Below are 24,725 nucleotides of genomic sequence, written 5' to 3'. Positions count from 1 at the left end.
TGTTAGCTTGCTAATGGATTGCTTTTCTGCCTGCTGGATTCAGAGCTCATGGTAGCAAGACAAATTCATTTGACCTGTTGGCCACTCTAAGGATGAGGCTGTGGGGCACAAGGTGAAAGGAGTATCCAAAAGAAGGAAGATGGTTGCTTTCCTGAGCCTGATAACTTTGTGTTTGAGTGAACAAGTCAGATTCCACTGGGATTTAATCTCCCAATAGACAATCCTAGGTACCCCCAGAAGCTTCAACCAGGAAAGAATCAGTTTGCATCACTTTCAATAATATATGCATTCCTATTAAATTGCCTAAACCCAGTAATATTTTAAGTGCCCCAGGAACACTTGCTGAAAAGAATGATTTTATAAGTCTCTTGGTAAAGTTAAAAGAAAACAAAATCACTTTTTTCAGAGTGACCCGTCCTTCCTCCCCTTCTACTGTTTCTAATTTATATCTCAACTTGCCAAATAATAGGCTTGTATAAGGCGAGGCAAACCTACCAAAATGCAGTCGGCCCTATAAAGCAGCACAAGGCATAGTATTTGCACTGAAAACTTTCTGAGGGAGCTCACTGTTAAAAGGAATGGGAAGACCATGCACATGAACATGCACGTGCACGCACTCACACTCACTCACACACACACACACACACACACACGCTCGTATGAGAAGTTGGCATGCTGCTGGGTTGCTACCATCTGGAGGAAGGCAGGGGAGCCGGCCATGCAGGGGCCACTTTGTTTATTGAGGAATAACATATCTTGCCTTCAGCAAACCAATGGCAATGCAGGAGCAATGAACAGCAGCAAGTAAAATTAGATTGTAGCTTCCTGAGTGTGACAAATAGGCCTCCCCAACAAATTTTGCTCATTAATCCTCAGTTTATTTTAATAAATCCACAGAGGTCTGTTTTGTTTTTTTTTTTCTCCCTGAGCAAAACTATAGTACATTCTGTTCTATGAGCAGCCATTCTGGAGCAAGAAAATTTTCAATAGTTGTTTTAAAATGCTACAATTCTGCTGGGTGCAGCAGTGATGAGCACCTGTAATCCTAGCAGTTCAGGAGGCTGAGGCAGGAGGATTGCAAGTTCAAGGACAGACTTGGCAACTTGAGTGAGTTGTTGACTCACCCAGGAGCATGTCTTTCGAACTAGCAAATCCAGCATCTACACCTGCAAACACATCTTTACTGGGCTCTCACACTCCTGGTTACTATTTCCTCACCCTGATCACTAGGGACTAGGGACAGCCCCTATGTCCCAGAGCCTGCTGAAATAATTTAGACTAGCCGATCCTAAGCCAGGACACTCTGTTTTTCCTCCCCTTTCCCTTGGAAACTACATGAAGCTCCTCCCCACTGACTTCCAGTGCTTTAGTGAGGCGCTATGTGGTACAGTGTGCCCTATCACTTTGGGAACTGTGAGTCACAAACTACCTTTTTAATCAGTGGCAGTCACCTCATCAAATGCCCTTGATAAACCTTATATTAGTAAAAACTATGTTTCTCTTTCATACTCAAGTCCTGTTGATTTTTTGAAGAACTGCAAAAGACTAGAAAAGCCTTAGCCATTGTCTAGAGAGCTGACATCTGGATCAATTCTTTCATGACCTCTCCACTTGGGAATGAGACTAGGAACATAAGACTCAGAAATTCAGTGACTCAGAAATTTGGCTCGGGACATAGGGCAGAACAGCACGCTCCAGAGACAGACGGAGCACCCAGGTATCTACACCATGAAGACAGGAGGGAACCCCGAGAAGGTGAGTGGTTGAGACAGAGAAAGTCAATGCACGTCCTGAACTGGCCTCTGAAAGAGACAGGCAGACATGGAAATAAGACATCATACTATCATGAACAAAGGACACTTGAGAGTTTGTGGCTCAGGCCTGACTATGTTCTCTCCCCGAGTCAGTGCTTCTATTTGTCTCTGTCACATACATCCAAAAATAAAGCTACTCCTCCTCAGTATTCCTCCTCTCAGGAATGCTGATGTGTACCCCAGACATTCAGAAGCCAGCCTCACCTGTCCTCTGGGGCTGCAGCGTGGGGAGGGCCTGGCCACCAGGAGACAGGGTGAAGGGGCAAAGCTGATTCTTGCTCGGCTCTCCCTCATGGTTCCTGTATGCCTAGGGATGCTCAGACCCAGCAGGCAGGAGTCTTTGATAAGAACGTGAGGAAGAGGGAAGGGGAAGTGGGAATGCTGTTTTCTGATGGCACTAGCTCTTAACACTCTCCAAATCCCCTGAAACCTCCCAGTGCATTTTAAATCCTACTGCAGTTAAAAATGCACTTGGAGCCTTTGAAGATTAATCTAGAGCTTAAACGGTTCTCTTAAAATGCTCACAAGCCCAAACTGCTTAATGGAAACGCTAATGAGACTGAATTCTGTGACTGAGAATTAACATAATTAACCAATTTATGAGCACAGATTAATTTAGCTGTTATGTACTTAACATTTTCATGTTTACAAAAGGAAAAACATGATTCAGTTCCCCAGTCAAAATATGGAGCAAAAACACTACCAGAAATTTGACTGTTGCCGTTTACTTTGTATCTGGGAAGAAAAAGTAAACAACCTGAAAAGAAGCACGCACATGCTGCATGCACCACGCAAGGCCTGAGCAGGGAGCTTTTAGGCTTCAAAGCATCTGCCAGGCCCGATGGGGTTCTGGTGGCCTCTAGCTGCTGGGCTCCCTTGCTGCACACTCCAGACATCGCCCGCTCCCTTTTGGTCCCCTGGGCTTGGGATGCTTCTCAGAAGCAGGGAGTGCTGTACTGACAATGCTGTGTGCCCTGTGGCACCCCCTCCTGCCCCAGGAGAATCTGAATCTTGTTAAGTAGCAGCAGAGGAGATGACCTTTCAAAAGTCAGGTGCTTCGTGAAGTTAGAGGGGTGAGGGCTTCACTCCTCTGCCCACAAGTTATGGGCTTCCTTTACAAAGCAAGTTCTTCTCAGGCCTGGCTGGCACCCCTGCTCCCCAGAGAGCCAGTGTTAGAGGATGTGGGCAAGTTCCCAGGTTAGGAGGACCTGATGGGTGTGCAGGTTTACACCAACAGCCTGAGAGGGGCCTTTACATCTCTGGAGACACCACAGGAAGGACATGTCCCAGGGAACTCACCTTAGAGTTCACTTTGCAGGTGAGTTGTGCTGTTGCTGGGTTGATGGGGGATGGGGTGCAGTCAAGTTCCACAGCCATCTACCACCAACGCCAACCAGAAGCAGGCACAAAAGGAGGAAAGGAGCATTACAGGAAATGAGAAGGAGAACTACATATAGTACCAAAAATTTTTTAGTGCCTCCAATTCCTTAAAATTTAATTAAAAAAAAAAAAAAAAAAAAAAAAAAAAAAAAAAAAAAGGATAGCAGTGAGAGAGAAAAGAAATGTTAAACAAGCACAGAAACTGAGAAAGATGACTGCTACTCTCCCATGCTACCTGCCTATATTATTCCCATTATTATTAGTTTTTAGGCCAGGAGGAAGAAGCAAGGCCAAGTTATGTTTAGAAGGAATATGAATTCTTCCAAGAAAAGCAATATACCTGCATACCATGAAGGCTTCCCTTCTGCTTCTGTTTCCAGCCACTGGGCTCAGTTGGCATCTGTCCTTATGGGGTCACTGCTATGTCCTAGCATCAGAGAGCTATGACTCTGATGGAGAAGCAAAAGGGAAGTCCAGGCTTCAGGTTAAGTGGCCTGTGTTCATTCTCTCTGCCTTCCAGCAGCTGTGTGACCATGGACATGGGAATTCACCTCTCTGTTAGTTGCCCCAGTATAAAATGGTTGTGATGAGATGCAACTCATAGAATCATTCTGAGGATCAGATTCAGGGTTGACTAAGTGCTTGATGTAGCATTTACAGTCAGTGATAGCTGCTACTAGCATCACAATAAAAATACTAAGGAGACCAGACCAAGAAGGTAGACCAAGCAAACAGCCCATCTCTCCTCAGGGCCCAAATCCCTAGAAATGATATTTAAAAGAAAAGAAAAAGAAAAATCAGCAAGACAGTCTGAAGACTTGTGGAAAGACAATAAGTTGATGGAATGAGCTGATAGAAGAAGGCAGCATCTTGGTGGGAAGAGTCTTCTGCTATGGGGGAGCAATTATAGAAGTGCTAGAATCCCAAAAGCCTGGTGTGCAAGGACAGGTGAGCAAAAGTGTGGGAACTGGTGGTGACAGGTCAGCTGTCTACCCTTACAGGTTGAGTAGTGAGCAACAGTGGGATTTATCCAGAGGTGCATATGGTAAGAGAGGGTGGCAGACCAGAGAGCCAGGAAAATATGCTGGGCTTGGGAATCTACCCATCACCCTACCAGAAGGACAGGTCCAGCAACAGTCCCTTGTCCTCTCACATCACATGAAGACCCCTGCCATCAGACTAAACAACACTCACAGCCAAATAGGGTTATATATATAAAACCCAAGAGACAGAATTAATAAAACAAAGGGAAGGAAAAAAAACACTACAAAATAAGTCTCATTAATATGCACAGCATGATGTAAGATGATACAGTATCTGTTAAAAAAATCAACAGAGGACTTCTGCTTCCAGGGAGACAGCAGGCATCACCACACCCTCAGGTATGAGTGCAGGATGAAAGGGCAGCCAGGACGCCCACCTTCCCCTGACAATAACCAAGTGGTGTCCCTTTTACCTCTTCTGCAGAAGCTAACACAGAAGGTTTAAATGAAACCTACAGTCTCAAAATACAAAAATGTACAGGTTTAAAATGAAAATCACACACCATCCCAACTAGGAAGGTCTCAGAGGCATGGAAAAAAGATAATCAATTAATGCCAACACTGGGAAAATAAGGATTTTGGAAAAATCTGACAGATTTTATTTATTTATTTACTTTTATGGTACTGGGAATTAAAGCCAGGGGTACTCTACCACCAAGCTACATCCCCAGTCCTTTTTATTTTATTTTGAGATAGGGTCTAAACTGCTCAAGCCAACCTCAAGCTTTCCATCCTCCTGCCTCGACCTTCAAAGTTACTGGAATTCTAGGCTTATGCTATCATGCCTAGATAATCTGACAGATCTTAAAGCAGCCAGGAGAAAAATGCTTTAATGAGCCCTTACGAACATGCTTGAAAGAAGTGAAAAAACAGAACCTCAAAAAAGAAATGGAAAGTATCAGAAAAGAAATAGAAGATATAAAGAAAAACCACATAGAACTATTAGAACTGAAAATACACTCATCAAAATAAACAAATTCAGTGGATTCAGGGGAAAGACTGAAAAAAAGGTGAAATGAAAAACAAATCAGAAGTCAGCAAATCTGAACAACAAAAAGAAAAGAACCTGTTTTTTAAAAAAATCAACAGAGCGTCAGGGACTTGTGGAACTATAACAAAGACGTAAAATTCATGTCACTGGAGTCCCAAAAGGAGAGGAAGAAGAGGGAAGGCTGAAGAAACACTCAAAGGAATAATGCCTAAAGACTGTTCAGATTTGGTAAGGGACATAAAACTATGGATTCATGAGGCTTTCCTTCCCCTCTTGAGTTTTCTACATTATGTTTGATGCTTAAAGCAAAAATTTTAATACTATCTGATGTGGTTCTAGAATGTATATTTAAGACAATTATACATATTATACATGAGGGAGGATAATGAGCTGTAAAAAAGATTTTCTATACCTCACCTGACCTGCTGAAATGGCAACAGTCAGTCTGTATTAAGTTATACACATATCAAATACCAAGAGAAGCCATTAAAAAGATCGTACAGAAAGATATGGCCCAAAACATTACAGATAAGTCAAACTGGAATTCTAAAATGTATTCAAGTAATCTCAGGAATGCAGGGAAAAGACAAGACAGAAACGAAAAACACAAAAATGAAAGATGAAATGTCAGACTTAAGCCTTAACACACCAATAGTGATATTAAATGTAAACGGTCTAAATACAATAAACACAGATTGAAAATATATGCTAACCTCTATGTTATCTACAAGAAACTCAAGTTGAATATAATAATCTAGGCAAGTTGAAAGTAAAAGAATGGCAACCACTAATCAAAGGAAAGCAGGGGTAACTAAATTAATATCAGATAAAGTAAACTCCAAAGCAAAGGAAATTATCAAAGAGAGAGACCCCCCCGCCATGAGCAACACTAGATGTCAAAGACCATGAAACAATGTTTCAAAATTCTTAGTGAAGATTATTTTGAATTTAAAATTTAAATCCAGTCAATTTTGTAGAAAACAAATGAAGACAATTTTAGACTTCAAGGACTCAAAAACTATGTAAATAACCATCCATCTTTATAGCAAGCATTCAAAAATATCTCTTAAAGAATTAATGATTACCAGATCAGAAAAAGCTAGTAAAAATTTTTAAATCGCATGAAAGAAAGAGGTTAGAAACAATGATGACCAAAGAAACTGCTTGACTTTTATAGTTCAGCTCACATAATTATTGACACATAGTACAAAACTATTAAAAATAATATGGAGGGCTGGGGTTGTGGTTCAGTGGCAGAGCACTTGCATAGGATGTGTGAGGCACTGGGTTCAATTCTCAGCACCACATATAAATAAATAAAGGTCCATCAACAACTAAAAAAAGTTTTTTAAAAGTAATATGGAGCTAAAATCTTGGATTAGTTGTGTGCATGTACAAATATGTAAAGGAATACCACCATTATGCATAATTATAATGCACCAATAAAAATGTGGGGGAAAAGGTCCTGAGTGAGGTGAAGGGAGAGGAGATGATGGCAAAGATAAGGGTAGCTGTGATGAGGTTCTTGCTTTGCTCAGGAGAAGGTGATAAGTACTGATTAATGTTAAACATAGAGAAATATAAACTCAAATGTATCTGTTTCAAAGTAATAGAAAAGCAAAATTAGAATGTAAAAATTTCAACCCATTAAAAGGAAAGAAAGTAAAGAAACTTTTCAACAAAAGGAAGGTAAGGTTTTATGTGTGTGTATAATACATACATGAAATACATATGAAAACAAAATGTAATAATAGAAATAAATCCTAATATGTATGAAATGAGCATATGTAAGAACATATACAATTCTCCCATTAAAGAGAATCTTCATTTGTGCTTAAAAACAATCAATCCAGACACATGCTGCTTTAAAACCAAGGTTAAAAATAAGAGGATGAAATACACATGAGGAAAGTGATGATATAATAACTTAGCAGGTTTGGCAATATTACTATCAGCCAAAATATAGTTGAAGTTTTAAAAAAAAGACACAGAAAGGATTTTTACATTGATTTACAGGTTTGTTACACCAAGAAGATACATCTTTAAAGCACCTTGTAACATAAGTACGATATATGTAAGGAAAAAATGAAAGACATTGACAAATCTGTAATTATTATGGAGACCAATATACCTTCTAAGAAATTGATGATAGGCAAAAAAAAGAAAGGCTCCAGAAATTGTGAATAAGCTTGATTAAACACTGGTGACAAATGCCAATGCCTGGAGGAACCAGACTGGCAGGGAAATGGACTGAGTCCAGGCTTATTAACAGGGCCATGGGGTGAACAGCAAATTGTCCTGTAAGTCAGGAGCAGCTGCTATGCAGTTTCAGCTAACCATTGCCATGAAGGGGCGAGGGCTGAGCATGGCCAAAACTTTTGATTTTTCAAGAGAAGTCCCAAATCCATGTTTTTTACATAAAATCTCTTGATTTATGAATGCTTGCTCAACTTAAAAAAAAATACCATGAGGGTCAAACAAAGCACATCTGCAGGCCAAAGGCAGCCAGTGGGCAACCAGCTGTAACTTCTAATCTAATATAAAATGTAGATTTTTGTACTCAATAAGTATAGATTAAAAATGCTCTCTAAATATCCATTGCAATATGTATAAAAACTGAACATGTGTTAGGCCACAAAGAAATTCTCAATAAATTCCAAAAGGCAGAAATTACATAGAACAGTCTCTGATCTCAATGCAATAAAGTTACAAATTAGCAACAAAAGGAACACCAAAAAATTTTATCCAGTTGGGAAATTTCATAAATCTCTTTGAAATAACTTCTGGCTTAAAGGGAAAAAAATCAAAGCTGAAATTACGAAGTATTCAGAAATGAATAGCAAAAAGAGCTTGATACAATTAAACCAGTGATATGTGTCAGAGGGAACATATGTATAACATTTATTTATTTACTAGGATACATAAAAGCCTAAAAAGAATAAGCATTCCATTTAAGGAGCCAGAAAGAAAAAAAAAAAAAACAATAAAAATTTAAAAATTGAAGGAATTAATAAACAAGGAAAATAGAAATTCATGAAACAGAAAGTAAAGAAACTCAATTTAAAAAAAAACTAGTTCTCTGAAAAAAAAAAAACTTACAGGAAACCACAATTTTTCATTGATCAAAGGGAAAAGGAGCAAGACAATAAATAAGATTAGGAACAACTGTATCTATAAATATGGAGGATATATTTTTAAATTATACTAATATGACCTTAAGTTTATGTGTATATTTGAAAACCTAGAGAAATCATTGATTTTTTTTTTTTAGGAAAATTTCATCACCAAAATTCCCTTAGAGTAAAAACCTGAATAGACCTAGTCTTAATTAGTCATACTATCCAGGAAGGTTGGTTAACCAGCTCTACCAACATTAAAAAAAAAAATAAAATAAAATAAATAAATAAAACAAAACAAAGGGAAAAAAAAACCAACTAAACAAATAAAAAACAGTCAATGTCTGTGATATGGCACATTAGAAGACAGAAGGTTTCCTATCTCATTCCAAAAGACCATCATAATTCTGATACCCAAACTTGAAAGACATCTCAAAAAACAGAAACCATAGTTCAGTCTGTAAGTAAAAAATGCAAAACCATACATAAAATATTACCAATCGAATGCAGCAGTACATTAAAAAACAATAGTCATCATAATCAAATAGAATTTATTCCAAGAACAAAAGAAATTCTAGAGTTAGGAAATCTATTAATGCAATTTACTACAAAAAACCAGATTAAATACTAAAGGCAAAACCTATATAATTATCTCCATAAAGACTTAAAGAGCAGGTAATAAACTCAACATTCATTCTTTATTGAACTGCTTAGAAATCTAGGAATATAGTAAAATTTCCTTAATTTTGTAAAGGGCTTCTTACATATAAGAAATCTACAGACGATATCTACAAATGCTATAAAACTAGAAGCATCCCTGTATTCATTAAAAAAATCAACAGAACCTAGAATTATCATTGCTCAGTATTCATTGGGAGTCCTTATATAATTGAAATAAGGCATGGAAAAGAATATTAAAGATGCAAAATCATCATTTATTTACAAGATAGCTATTATTTATGAAAAGAGACTCGAATGTAAAACAATGGCACTAATAGTGTTCAATCAGGTGGCCAGAAACAAAATCAACACACAAAAATCAAGAACTTTCCTAAATTCATTTCAATAATGACTCGTTATAAATATTATCTTAAAACCAACCAACCTAGATATAAACCTAATTAGAAGTGTGTAAGATCAATGGAGAAAATAAGAAAACTTTTTTTCAAATGATGTAAAAGAAGACCTGAATAAATAAAAACATACCATGTTCCTGGGTGGGAAGACTCAATACTGTAAGGCTGTCAATTCTCCCCCAATTAATCTATAATTTCCATGCAATCCCAATCAAAATCCCAACAGGATTATTTATGGAACTTGACAAGCAGATTCTCAAGCTCATCTGAAAGAGAAAATGTGCAAGAAGAGCCAAGAAATTTTTGAAAAGAACCACGAGAAAATTGTCCTATCAATTATCAAAAACAAGAAAAAATCCTTCTAAACTATAACAAATGTGTGGTATTGTCAGGGCTTAAAAAGAAATAGACTAATAAACATAAGGGATGATCCAGTGTCTGTCGGGAATCTGGGATGGAATAAGGGCAGCCCATGGAGATCACTGAATATTAATTTTGGGAGAAATTAAGTTAGATCTCTCCTTCACAGATATAAATTCTATTGGATTAAGAAGCTAAAAGTAAAAGACAAAACCATAAAAACGTTAAGATAAATTCTAGTTCTAAAACTGAGTTTTAGAGGAAATACAGAAGAATCAGTTTATTATCCTGGGCTTTTCTAAGCTAGATCCCAACCCCAGAATCAGAAATGAAGGTGAACAAATTTGACATCATAAAAGTTAAAAAAAAAAAAGAGAGAAATATATGTAGAAAAGGTGCACAAATCATCCATGTGCAACGTAACAACTTAATAAAAATTTGGAATGTCTCTAAAATGAAATACATCAAGAACTCCCAACACAGAGTATCCCACTCTCCTCTCTGAAAACAATGACTATAGCATATGCCCCTACAGATCCTGAGAACGCATAATTTTTCTCCATCACAGGTGATGAACCTGATGGCGTATGACTGCAGGTGCCAGTGGCTGAAGGGAGTTTGGTTCATGAGATATAATTTGGTCAGTTCCACTGCTTCTTTCATCTTAATTATTTTTATGTGATAAGACTTATAAGAAATGTGATTTTATAAAGAAAGTTGGTAAAAAAAAATCCTACTTATATGAATATGTAGTCAAATTTTTAGGGGTTTATCTGTGGTGATTTTAAACTATACCCACAAATTCTCTGATAATTTTCCTTTCAAAAGATGCAGCCAAGTTTCTTTTTCTTAGCGTGTATGTTAGACTTAATGATACATTTCTAACAAGCAGTATTGCTGAAGAGACAGTATGCAACTTCTGAGACTAGGTCACAAAAGAAGTTGCTATTTCCTCCTTATTTTCTATCCTGAATCACCTAAAACAGGAGAAGCTACCTCCAATACCATGCGGACCCTCGAACAATCCTATAGAGAGGTCACATGGTGAGGAATCAATGCCTCCTCTCAACAGCAAGGAACTGAAGCATCTAGCTAATAGCCACCTAAGTGGTGCATCTTGGGAGTGGATCCTCCAGTGCCAGTTCAGCCTTCAGATTACCATGACTGCCCAAAGCTTCATTGCAACTTTGTGAGTGACCCTGAGCTAGAACCATTCAGCTAAACCACTCTGTGTTAACCAATGTTTGTTGTTTTAAGGAGCTACATTTTGGAATGACTGTTATGCAGCAATGGATAACTAATATACAAATCTGTTTGGTAAAGAAACCACTAGCTTTAGTTTCAACAAGGACAGAGTAGCTCATACCAGAGTAACTCTTCAAAACATAATAATTATAAACTCTGGAAAAAATATTTATTAAAAAAATCTTAAAGACACTGGAGAGCAATCAGAGGCAGGCAAGGATTCTCTACTTGAAAGAAGGAACCGTACTTGGTTATGATCTAAGTTTAGATGACTTTCCCCCTGTAGGAACTTCCATTTCTCTTATTCTAGAGAGCTAGAACTAAATCAGGAAAATGTAATCTTATTCACCTCAGATATCGGGGATGGTCTTAGGAACTATCAAAGATGGTAGAGAAGAAATATCAAAAAAGAAGACAGCTACAGAGAAAGACACATAAATTCTCCTCAACCACCTGGCAGGCCCTTGAACTAGATATGTTTGGGCCACACTCTATAAAAATCCAGATAAAAACAACAGCTAAGGGCTAAATGATCTGGGCAGATATTTCAGCTGCTACTTACCACAGTGGAATCAAATTTTGAGACTGAGTTTTGCTAAGTTAGAGATTTGGTAAATATTTCAGGTTTTCTGCTGAAATACCCAAAGGGTCATGGTATAGGAATAAAGACTATGTGCCTGAGCTAAGGGCGTCTCCCTGAGGTAAGGGCAAATCAGAAAGAGATCAACCATTTAAAAAAATGAGGGCTGGGGCTATAGCTCAGTGGCAGAGCACTTGCCTACCACTGTGAGACACTGGTTCGATCCTCAGCACCACATAAAAATAAACAAATAAAATAAAGGCATGCTGTTAAAATTTTTTTTAAAATGAATAAGTCTTTAAAATTTCAAATTTCAATGACTGCTAGAACAAAATTTTACAGTATTCAGAAAAAGAAAACAGAATCCAGAGTCTCTACAATGTGGCATAACAATGTCTACTAGACAATAAAAAGTTACTATATATGTGCAAAGGAACAGGATTATGTGACCCATTAAGAGTAAAATCAATCATTAGAAACATACAAATGACCTAGAGACTGGAATTAGTACATAAGACTTAAAAGTAACTCTTACAAATATCTTAAAGAGCTTAAAACAAAAGATAGATATAATGAATGAAGAGATGGAGAATCTCTGGAATTAGAAATGGTAAAGAAGAGTCAAATGGAAATCATAAGAAAAAAGTACAATATCTGAAATAAAAAAATTGTATGGAATTAAGAACAGATTGAATACAACAAAAGAAAGAATGAGTAAATCTAAAGATAGTGCAATGGAAATCATCTAATTAATAGTACATAGAGAAAAATGGATTACTGAAAATGAGCAGAGCCTCACTAACCTGTAAGGTGTATCAAGCAAACAACTATAATTGATAACCAAAGGGAGGTGAGATAAAATGGAATTAAGAACTATTTGAAGAAATATTGACAAAATGTTTTCCAAATATGATTTGGAACAGAACAACCCACTAAGAAACATAGCAAACCCCAAGCTGGAATAATATGAAGAATGTTATTCAAAATGACAGTATAATCTTAGGCAAAATATGGACAGAAATATTATAAAAGCAGCCAGAGGAACAAATCATATTACATAAAGGGAAATAGTAATAAGGATTACAACTGACACATCAATTGATGTCAGGAGACAATGGAATAACATCCTTACAGCATCGGAAGAAAAGCACTCGGTGTTCGGCAAAATGAAGATGCAGATACTTGCGATAAAATCTGAGAGAATTTCTCACCAGCTGGGGGAGAAACTTCAAAAAATGCTAAAAGAAATTCTTCAGATTGAAGAAAAATGGAAACAAGATGGAAATCTGAAGCTAGAGAAAATAAGGAAGAAAATGGTGTATGTGTAGGAAAGTATATTTCTTTAAGTCCACTGAGTATTTAAAGGAAGAATAACAGCAATACACTGTGGGTTTCTAACATGGGAAGTTAAAAAAATATGAAAGCAACATCACAGAGGATGAGAGTGAGTGTGAACTGGAACAACCTGTTTTGGAGTCACACATTATACATTATACATTATACAAGGAGTGTACCATTAATTCCAGATAGTCTGGGGTAAGTTAGGATATGCATAATCTCCTGAGCAGCAGCTGAAAAAAATCTAAAGAGGTATAGCTCCATGGTCAGCTGCAGAGGCATCTCAGAAAGATTCCCTGCTATGTGCAAGCACATTGAAGGCAGGAGGCTTTCCCATGATGGGTGCTCAAAGGTTTCTGCCCAGGGGCAGGAGCATGGGGTGGCTCCCTCTGTGGAGGCTGAAGCTGTGTACAGAAACTTTAGAGCCTGGTGGTCACAGATTCCTTGGCTCAAGTGCAGCCTCAACCCTATACTTGTCTTCACATGGCCCAGTCACCTCCTGTCCCCTGTCCCTATATAGTACCCTCCCTCCCAGCTCCATGTGGCAGACCCCACTGTTTCCTCAGCCCTCCACTCCAGATTCTTCCACAGTGCTCAAGCCATGTCCCATGCTTCTGCCTTCACCGAGGACTTGTCCTGCCACCCCTAGGGCCCCATGTCTGCCCCTCTAATTTCAGTGGTTGGTCCTATACTGGTTTCCATGTTGGTATTGTTCACCTAAAGACAATGCTGAGTTCCTGGAGGTCCCAAATTGTGTCTGTCATCTCCATCTTCTCTCCTTCAGTGGCAAAGCCATAATTACACATCATTATCTGTTCAAAGGTATTCCATGCATTAATTTTAAAACACTCCTGTTTCCAAGTACTGCAAGTAGAGGCACTCTTTCTCTCGAATCTGCAAAATTTATGTTTATAATTTTGCCATGAGTGTAAAGCTAGGAAATAACACCAAACTACATATACTGTGCATTTTCTGTGGCAGATGCTGTATGTACATTGTTCCCCATGGCTCCTCCTTACAATCTTACCTACCTGCATGACCCCTGAGAGTCCTCTAAGTCAGCAATCCCAAATTGCCATTTGTAGACCAATCCTGTGGTGATCTTGTTATAATGCAGATTCTGGCTGACAAGATCTGGGATGGAGCAAGGATTCTGCATTTCTAACAGATCCCAGATGATGTCCAGGCTGCCAGTCTAGGGACTTTGAGGGGTAAGTCTCAAAATACTCCAAAGGTGGGGTTGAAGTAGAACAAATCACTTTCATTCTCTGTGAGAATTTCAGCAGGAGGGAGAGAGGGGTGCAGGGGCTCCCTGCAGACTGAGCCCTGAGGCAGTGCTTGTGCACTTGACAGCTGATCATCCTCACAACAAACCTGGAGAGGCAGCAGCATCGCCACAATCCCTCCACCCAGTGAAGAAACAGGCTCAAAGATGTTATGTGAGCTGTCCAAGGACACACAGCCATTGAGTAGTGGGAATGGGCTTACTGCCCAGGTTGGCCTGATTCTACAACTCAGGGGAGACTTCTCAGTGGTCTTCAGTCATCTTCAAAGGCTCCAGGGAGAACTATATATCTCAGGATAAAATAACTCTTAAAATTGGGAGGCCAGTTGATAAGTCCTTGATTTTTTTCCTCAGAATACATCCTTGGGGGTTAATTCTATCATGAAGTGACAATCCCAGTCACTTCAAAGATTTCCAAGGGAGAAGAAAGGCAGAGAGTCCTAATTAAGCACAAGCTGGGAACTGTCCTTTTGAAACTTAAGGACTGGTGATCCAGGAAACCCCTGACCCCACTTCCCTACCTCGCATTGCTCGTATGTGGAGCTGAGGAGGCTACAGCTGTCCCTAAAAAGGCAGTGGCAGCCATTGAAATGAGAAAGTGCACCATCCAACAGAGGTAGACAGGCCTCCCCAGTGAGGCCAGCAGTCTCAAGGCTGCCTGGAACCCCTGCCTTCTGCCCCCACCTGCTCAGTAGTATGTACTTAGTGGACACTTCAGAATACTTGGCAACTGAGTTGTCACACTGCTGGGTTCCAGTGGGGCACAGAAAGATAGGTTAGCCTTTGCTCCAAAAGCCCCATCCTATCAAGGGCAGCTTGACTTACCCTGTGAGAAGCCAAAAAATGAAAGCAGATACACCTGGGGAAGAGCACCCCCCCAGGGATCAAGATGGGGTTGGGGGTTGGGGTGGCTGGTAAGGAGCACTTCACCAAGCTCATTGAGCATGAAATGGTTCATGTCACAGGTGGACTGAGCCAATGGAGAGCCAGGGACAGGCAGGGAAGGAAAGGAATGGTGTAAGCCCAGGTATAAACAGGAAGACTGGACATGTTCAGGAAACTATGACAAATGTCTTCTGGTAAGAGTTAAGGGACAGGAGTGGGAGAAGTGGGCCAGGATGCTTGAATGGGAGTCAGGGACAAGGAAAGACTAAGTCTGTCTGGGAAGTGAAGGGAGCCACCAAAGTACTGGGAGCAGAAGGAAACTCAACGCAGCCTTTCAGAGGGGGCAGTCTGATGGCTGGAGGTGAGCCAGTGGTCAGGCGAGTGGGATCACATGAGAGAAAGAGGGTGGCCTTCTGGTGGAACCCGGGATAGCTTTTCAGATAAAACAGCAAGCCATTCCTCTGTCTCAAGGCCCCAACCACTCTGCTGGCTGCCTGGGCCATGGCACAGCTGGTACTGCTGCATCCACCCCAGGGTCATGATATGCTCAGGGCCAAAGGAGCGAAGCTGCCAAACCCACAGTCAGGGAGCTCTCCGGTTGGGCCCCTCAGCCCCCAGGGGCTGTGCGCTCCCAGCCTTACCTCCTATTTTTGCATTGTATGCTATGCCCACAATGCAGTAAGAGTTGTTGGCTGAAGCGGCAACTTCTCCTGCGCAACGGGTACCATGTCTGAAGCAAAGGAAAAAGACAAAGTGAGGCCCTGGTCCAGTCATTATTAATGAATTCCACACACTGCTCAGTTCTCCTGCAACAAGTCAGTTATCCCTGTCCCAACGGATGCCAGTAAAGCCCATTTTCTGCAACCCCTGTCTACCATGCCTTCCTGGAGGAAGCAGCCAGCCAGGCGTAGCCCTTCCTGCCACCATGCACACGGCAAGCATTTGCTCACAGGCTGTCTCTTCCAGGATGCCTCCCCTAGGTCAGGGTCAGGGAAGCCTGTTCCCAGCACCTGTGACCCCATACTTCCCCCTCCCAGCACCTGTCACTGGCTCACTGCCATTGCAGTTCATGGGCGAGTCCCTGGTCTCAGCTCTGTTTCCTGTGACTAACACCACTTGGCACACACAGGTCCAGCATTAACACCTGCCTGACTGGCGGGATGAGAGGAAGAATTAACTGACACTTGTTTGTCCTGTGACCTACAACACTATGCTCATCCTGGACAGCCCTCCCACCATTTCTATGACCATATAAGCTGGAACTGAGGAAGAATACTCTAAATTGAACACTCAATAGCAGCTGGAGGACGATGAAGAAATTACCAGAAAAACAAATTGCTTATCTTTGTAATGACTCCATTCTCCATTGTGCCACATTGGGTCAGTTCCCCCAGCAGAGGCCAAAATATGGGCAACTCTAAACAACACATCTTTAAGAAGAGTTCACAGGGGATGAGAATCATTCTTTCAAATTTAAAACCCTCTTTAAAAATGGCCCTGGCTCTGCATGCCAGCCCTTTGGAAGGGAGTCATCTGTCCTTCTCTGGAACTCTCACTGCCCCATGGCCACTCACAGGGTCACGTAGCTCAATGGCTCATGCTGGGATTCAATCCCGCCCTTCAAGGGTCACTGCATGGGATATGGATCATACCTTCCTGTTCCCCGATGTGTGACCAGGAAACAGGCCCCTTTGCCCCAGGCGTCCTCACTGCTGGGCCAGAAGGGCACCTTGGGATGTGAGTCAGGGAAAGCAGCCCCCATGACTGGGCTGCAGCCTGTAGTGCAAACCCCAGCAGTCCAGCCAAGCCTCCTGCACAGCACTGTCTGGGTTTTGTTTTTGTTTTTATATTTTAAAATGGGGGTCTTACTATGTTTCCCAGGCTGATCTTGAACTCCAGGGCTCAAAAGATCCTCCCACTTCTGCGTGTTGAGTAGTGGGGTCTACAGAACAGTATCACTGTGCCAGGTGTGGGCACTGGGGGATTTTGAATGTCCCCCAAAGGCCCTTGTATTCAGGCTTGGTCCCCAGCGTGGTGCTGTTGGGAAGTACTGTGGACTTTAGGAGGAAGAGCTTTGTGGGAGGGCCCTAGGTAAGTGGGGGCACATCTCTGAAGGAGACTGTGGGACCCTAGTCCCTCCTTCTTTCCCCTTTTTCTTCCTGGCTAATGAGGTGGATGGTTCTGCTCCTGCCATGAGGTGCTGCCTCAACACAGGCTCAAAGCAATGGAGCCATTTAAATCATGGACTTTAACCTCCAAAACTATGAGCCAAAGGAAGCTTTCTTTTTCTTTATAAGCCAGTTATCTCAGGTATTTTATTCTGGTGATGGAAAGCTGACTCACACAACCCTGGTAAGAGGATATACCTGAGCAAGCACCTTGTCAACCTCGGGGAAAGAAAAAAGAACCTTTATTATTTTCCTCTAAATATTTTTGAAGAATGGTAAGAACTCAGGGCATAGGGCATGCTGACAAAGAAAGGACAGTCAGCACAGCAAATGAACCCCCAGGAGCAACTGCAGGGTTGATGTCTCGGGAGAGATCAGGTGACCTGTGCAATGTAGACAACCCCTGTGGCTTCCTGAGCACCTACAGCTTGCATTCTTCAACCACCATCCCTCGACCCCCAACAACTATGTGAGGTGGGTACGTCATCTCCATGGAAAAGCCTGAAAGGTATTAAGACACAGAGTCTCAACAAGGTCCTTTAATGTACACAATGCTACACAGCCAGAGAGTAGTTGAGTTGGGATCTGAACCTAGGTTTGTCCAGCATTGCCCATGCCCTCCCACCTTGCTCAAAAGGTCAAAGATGTTGTCACAAAAGTTCAGACAGGTGACCCATGTGCTCAAACCAGATTGATATGGAACACAGTCAGTTATGGAAACCACCAGATTTAAGGCTAGTTCTTCTAAAATATTCTACAGAGAATGGAAACAGGAGCAATGCTAAAGAAAGAGGCTAACTCCACAGAAGCCACCTGTGCCAGAGGGGCTGTGCCAAGGGTGGCTTCTGACTCCTGGGTAAGCCCTCAACAGTGCCCAGGCAGTTGGAAAGGCACCTACAGTCCCCACCTCTCTAGGGGCCCTTGGGTAGAAACTCAACAGTGACCACAGAGAGAGGAACAGAGAAGCAAGGGAAGAGGAGACAAAGGGACGCACTTATTTTCATTGCTGGCATCATATCGTGGAGATGGGTCATAATCGTTTCCGTTGACATCATAGCTCGCATAGGAATCCTAGGAATTAAATCTTGGTGAGTGAAAAGCAATGGCATAAAATATTACAGCACTCTTTAAAATTATTTTTATGCCTGTCTTGGAAAATAAAACTATACTCAGAGTTTCTCTCTTGCTATAACTATCATCACATATATTATATGATACTGGTTTATATGTGGTGGTAAAATATACCTAACATTAAATCTATCATTTTAACTGTTTTAAACGTATGGTTCGGTGGTAGTTAAGTACATTCACTGTGCAACCATCTCCACCATCAATCTCCAGAACTTCCCATCTTCCCAAACTGGAACTCTGTGCCCACTCAACACCGACTTTCCGTTCTTCCCTCCTTCGCCCCTGGCAACTACCACTCTGCTTTCTGTCCCTAGAATTTTGCAACTTTAGGTACTTTACATAAGTGGAATCATACAGCGTTTGTCTTTTTGTGATTGGCCTATTTTATTTAACATGATGTCCTCAAGGTTAAACTGGGTTGACTTATGTGTCAGACTTTCCTTAATTTTATATTTCAATACATACATTTTTGCTTACGTACGTATGATAGTAACCATATCATTTTTATCCTCCTTTGAAAACATATCACGAAAGCTTTCCAGTATTACTGACAGTCTTCAAAACTCAATTCTAAAGGCTATACAATTATCTACTAAGTGGGTACGATATGTTTTACTTAGCCACTATTAGATGCCCAGGTTCCTTAGAGTATTTAATGCATTTATCATATTTACTATGTGCCAGGCTCTCTTATTTACATATATGGGCTCATTTAATCCTTATAATAACCCTGTAAGATAGTCCTCTTATTACCCCTATTTTACAGATGGTGAGGCTGAGGTACAGAGAAGTTAAGCAACTTGGTCAAGGTCTCAGAGTTGGTAAGTCACAGAACCAGGATAGGAAGCCAGGCTCTTTGGATCCATAGCCCAAGTTTTTAGTTTTTTTTTTTTTTTTGTTTGTTTGTTTGTTTTTTTATACTGGAGATTGAATCCAGGACCTTGCATATGCTAGGCAGGCACTCTTACCACTCAGTTACACCCTCAGCTCTTCATATTTTATTTTGAGACAGGGTCTTACCAAGTCATCCAGGCTGGCCTTGAATTTGTGAACCTTACAGTTGAGATTACAGGCATGCGCTACCACACCTGCCTCAAAGAACATGTTTAAACATTGTCCATGTAGCTACTATTCGTATGATGACCACCTCTGTGCAGGTGCTTCTTGGTCTTTTAGTCTCCATTCCTAGAAATATGTGCAACTCCTCAGACATGTAGGCAAATCCCTCTCTCCGGCCAGGACATTCACAGGTGGCAGGATGGTTATTTCCTTAGTGCTCCCCAGCACTGTGGTATTTTTTAAATTTGTTTTTGCCTAATTTAATGAGCTGGGGTGAAAAGCAATTTTCTGTTTTTAAAATTTGCATTTATTGAATAACTAGCATGGTTGAACATCTTCACACTCAGTTCCAAGGCTTGACTTACATAATTTGGGGCCAGGTCTGGGTGATTTCTCTCAATGCCATCATCGAGGATGGTGACCACCACATTCTTTCCTGTGTAGCCCCGCTTCCACGCCGCCTGGACGTTCATTTCTGACCGGCAACGGCTGTTCTTGTCGCCACAATGCTGTATGCACAGAAGATACAAAGCCCCCAACGCGGACACTCCTGACGCACAACGGACATACCGTGTAGACCAGAGAGGTGATTACACTTGCAATAAGTAACAGGAAACAGCAGCCCAGGCCTTAAGCAGGCAAGACTCTCTTCCTCACACCTAGACCCAGGAAGAATAAACGTGGGGGTGGGGGGCTCCCCTGGCTTTTTCTGCACCTGGCAATCTGTCATTTTCCTCAGGCATCACCTCTGAGCTGGGACTCTGTCCAGGACAAGTCTTCACCATCCTGTTAGACCTACAGCCTGCATCAAATCACTTCCCTACTCAAAGAGCCCACCCTATACTTCCACATAATTTCAGAAAGAAGTGAATGAGAATACTATAGAATGAGAGTACTATCACCCCTTGAAGCAGGAACGTTATACACAAAATGAAGTGTGTCTCTCTGGTGTTGTCCTGGGAATTTAGCTCAGTTGGAGGAAATTAACCCATGCCAGAAACCCAGATGGCAAAGCAAATGCCCTGGGGCACAGAGGCCCACACTCTACTCACCATGTACCACATGTTGGACCAAATGGGGTCATTGAAATAAAGGGCCTGCAGGTCACTTCGCACCTGTCTCTTCACCCTGCGTTTCACTTCTTGTTGTTGGAGCCATTTCACCTACCAGGAAGAAACAATTACTCTTCATTTTAAAAACAAGCTCCTAATTTTATGTAGCCTCTCTATAGGTGCCTAGGTTTCCTTTTGCAAGAATATCAGGTCATAGTAGATATTTGGGAGGTGTTTACTTCAAGGTGACTGCATTTGGAAAAATATGACTTGCTTGTTACATGTGGAGGGAAAAATAATAATGCACGATACATTTTGAAGTTATTCTACTAAAAAATATGGGCCTTGTGAAGTTGCCAAAAAATTGACAAGTGACTTGCTTCAAATATAAAGGAAATACGTGTATGGGAAAGGAAGAAGTGAAGAGAGGAAATAAATTGTTTGGTCAAACTGTTATTGGAAATTGATTTATAGTGAGGACATGAATAAGTAAATTATGATAATTCATATATTAGAATTTTTGGCAGCCACTAGAAACATGGTATCAAAACATGCACAGAGAAAAATCTAGAAAAGGATACAGCAACATATCAATAGCAGCAATTCCTGGGTAGTGAAATTATTGCAAGTTTAAATTTTTATGTTGCTTTGGGGACTTTTAAGTATTTCTTTTAATCGGTATGATTTACTTTTGTGATCAAGAACAACATATGAAAGGTGGTTTATGGTATTTAAAATGATCCCTGGATCCAAAGCCAGGCTCCCCAGATTCAAAACTCAGCTCCACACTCACCTGATGTGAGACACAGAACAGGGAGCTACCTTCCTTGGCCTCAGTTTGTTCATCTATAGAATGGGGATCATCAAGCATTGTCACAAGGGCTAGAATATGAACAGTGTGTATCAAATGCTCGGGCCAGTGCCTGGCACAGCCATTATTATCATTATGTATGTGCATGTTCTTTTCAAGCTGGAAGAACTTAATCATTTTTAAAGGACTTTGGGGAAAGAATTCATGGGAGTGGGAATGTTTTCCTTGGTCTGTTGTGGTAGTCCCACCTAATTCAGTAATGCTGAAGCTGGGGTTCAGCCTGGTGCTAGGGCTCAAGACTAGCAGCATGGGAAGGATGGACACCAGCCCTTGCTCCCACAGAGTCTGTGCCATAGTCCGGGGGCTCCTGCCAAGCAGGCAATAGAGTATGGTGTGGCTCTGAACAGGGCAGGCTGCCTGGAAGAGTTAGGGTATATGTGTGTGGCGGCGGGGGATCAGGACCTAAGAGAAGGAAGAGGAAAAAAGGAGGAGGAGCAGGGGGCTCCAAGTGACTCTGAGGCCACTGGATCAAGGTTGGGGACTCCAGGCTAGTCCTGAAAGCTTGACCAACTGTCATAGTAAGGTGTTGCTGAAGGCCAAGAGGCAGGGAATAAAGGTGCCCTCAGGCCTGGGGCAAGACTTCCCCTCCTCTCCTAGCCTCAGCTTCCTAGTGTCCTGAGGGAGGAGGGCAGAACACTCCTATATGTAGCCTCACAGTTTGGGGTGGGGGATTCATCTTTGGGGTACAAGACAAAATGCTTAGAAAGAAGTACCGCCACCAATGTGATTGCCTATAAAACACCCGCAGACCGGGCTCCTTAGAAACACTGCAGAGAGCTCAAAATCAATTTTGGATTAGACACTAAAAGGGCCTCAGCAGTAAGTCCTAGATAATTTATAATTACCACTGGTAGATATGCCTACAGAAAATAAAACTATAAAATGAGATATTTTGTTCATAATGCCCACTGATGGCATTTTCCAACTTCCCCATATATTACTCCTGAACTAGAATGCTTTTACCTGGTTTAAAATACCGAGGATGATATTTCATAATTTGCTAAACATTCTGTTATAAAACACGGCAGAATGTAGATTCCTCATGGCTCCCACCTCCCTGGGACATTTCCATCAGTGCTGCCAGGCTGAGCCCTGGATTCACAACTTGCCCTTAATACCATCCAGCACCTTCTGACTTCTGTGCCCACTAAAGTGCAACTCTAGTCAGAGAAGGAGGTGAATTCTACTATTTCAAACCCAAGTGGGCAACTCTCTCAGAATCAGGTGATGTGGGAAGACATTTGCCAGAAATCATGAAATTGCTGCCGAGTGGGGTGATAGGGTTTGGGCATCCGAGCCCCTTACTATGGCTGGGCTCTGATAAGAACCCCATGCTGACACACATTTCTGATGGTAGGCAGTGACTGCACAGAGTCCACGGCATGGCTTGGGGCTCTCCCAAAGGCACCATCTCACCCTCCACCGTCCCTGCTAATAAGCCTGCTCATTGTAAGTCTCCGATCACAGCCAAGACAGTGCCAGGCTGATGGGACTGAGTAGGATAGATTATCTGCCAGGTTTGGGGACAGTACAGACAGCATGGACAGAGAGGCTGACTTAGCCAATGACACCTGGTTCTTCTTCTCCGCTCTAATCACTGCCTTACACTTCATCTGTCCCTGGGAATCCACTGAATCCCTGTCTTCCTTCCTGCCCACCACAAAGAAGAAACCATTTTCCAGGTTCACATTCCCTGATTTCTCTGCATAATAGACAAAGATGTACTGAGTCTTCCCATGTGTCTGGGGTAGATAATGTGAATTCACCTGGCTCCCACTTTAGATGCTAAAGTTCTGCTTCAGATACCCCTCAGGCTGAAGCTACCTGACCACTCTGGAAAGGCCAAAGACCCAACCAAGCAACTGAAACTTGAACTCTTCCATCAAACGGAGTCAGCACCTGTCCAAGCTAAAGGGGTATGCTTGCATGTTCAATGTACGTTCAAGGCCTTTCATTATGTATGTGATAGGAATATTTCAAATAAAGAACTACATCATTGAGGGCCTCTGAGCATATGCCACTCATGGAATTGATTCTTCCATACAACTTGTGAACAAATGGTCAGGTGGGAAGAAGAGAGGGTGGGAGACTCGACTCTTGGACTATCTCACCCTATGTATGCAACTATCTGTGCTGGGAAAAGTACTGTGGATTTAAAGGATTCTCCCTCTACTAAGAGGGCTAGCACCAACGGGTGGGCAGAATGAGTGTGCTCGCACTCTCACTTTCGCTGACACTTCAGGCAGTGGTCTCTTCACCAGATGCTTCATAATATCTACATGGGGTATTCAGACTTACCTTCTTCGTAAAAAGGAAGGGGAGGGGACAGTGGTACACATTGACTCACCTTCCAAAATCACAGACACACAACTTGGAAAATGAATCCTAAACCCAAGAAAGCCTAAAAATGAGTGATCCTGGACCCTATCTGTGATAGGATGGATTTGGGGTTGCTATGGCTTGGAAGTGCCCCTAAAAAACCCATGAGTTGAGATTTGGTCCCCAGCACAAGGTGCTATGGGGACATAGCAGAACCTTTAGGACGGGGGCCTAGGAAGTTAGGGCATTTGGGGAATGCCCTTTTGGGGATATTGGGACCCTGGTTTCTTCCTGCCTATCTCATTGCTTCCTAGTGGCCACAAGGTCAAGGATGTCTCCTGTGCACTCCCACTGTGATGGACTGTGCTACAACAGGCCCCAAACAACAGGGCCAAGTGACTCACACCTCTGAAACCACAGCCAAAATAAACTTTTTCTAGTTTTAAGTTGATTTATCTCAGGGATTTGTCACAACAATAGAAAGCTGACTAGCACAGGGATATAGTGATTATCCTCTGCTGCCCACCAAGCCCCACCTGAACAGGATCTGTATTCTGTTCACCAATATGTTTGAGTGTCAGGTAATATGTGGCATTCAAAAGGAGATCACTAAGTTCCTTGAAGGAAGAAATGAAGTAACAATTTAGATTTAAAATATAGTACAACCAAAACTAGACCTGACTTCTGAGTTAAACATGTGATTGGGTATTAATGGCTACTGGATGGTATTTGTTGGCTTTCTTTTTTTTTTTTTTCTTTGTGGGAAATCAGCTAAGATCTAGAAGATCCCTGCTTGACTATCAAGAGAGATGACAGTACTTGTTTTGCTAATTTGGGAAATGGGATAGTGGGAAACTGAAGCTGTTCATTCATTTGTAACTTAGTTCTCATTTTGCTGAGAAGAATCAAGAAGTACCCTTCTTCCCAATACCTGTCACTGCCCTCCAGTCACAGACAAAAGAATAGGCAGCCATAGTCTATTTTCATCTATCATTTTGGATGAACTGTGTAC

At 41.5% G+C, this 24,725-nt stretch overlaps 1 protein-coding gene across 2 annotated transcripts in view; it reads right to left on the bottom strand.

The window, feature by feature from the left end:
- The window catches only part of PCSK6 (proprotein convertase subtilisin/kexin type 6), a 176,992-nt gene that overhangs the window by 95,881 nt on the left and 56,386 nt on the right, over positions 1 to 24,725 (bottom strand). For both annotated transcript variants that reach the window (XM_079121928.1, XM_079121927.1), the window contains exons 3-6: positions 20,524 to 20,634; positions 19,837 to 19,980; positions 18,276 to 18,352; positions 15,755 to 15,843 (exon numbers count right to left, since the gene is read on the bottom strand). In XM_079121928.1, coding sequence (XP_078978054.1) covers positions 15,755 to 15,843; positions 18,276 to 18,352; positions 19,837 to 19,980; positions 20,524 to 20,634 — 421 coding nt within the window. The remainder of the gene's footprint in view (positions 1 to 15,754; positions 15,844 to 18,275; positions 18,353 to 19,836; positions 19,981 to 20,523; positions 20,635 to 24,725) is intronic.

This window comes from Sciurus vulgaris, assembly GCF_902686455.1.
Source record: "Sciurus vulgaris genome assembly, chromosome: 2".
NCBI lineage: Eukaryota > Metazoa > Chordata > Mammalia > Rodentia > Sciuridae > Sciurus > Sciurus vulgaris.
The sequence above is the reverse complement of the archived record's forward strand: the minus strand, read 5'-3'. Positions and strand labels throughout refer to the sequence as shown.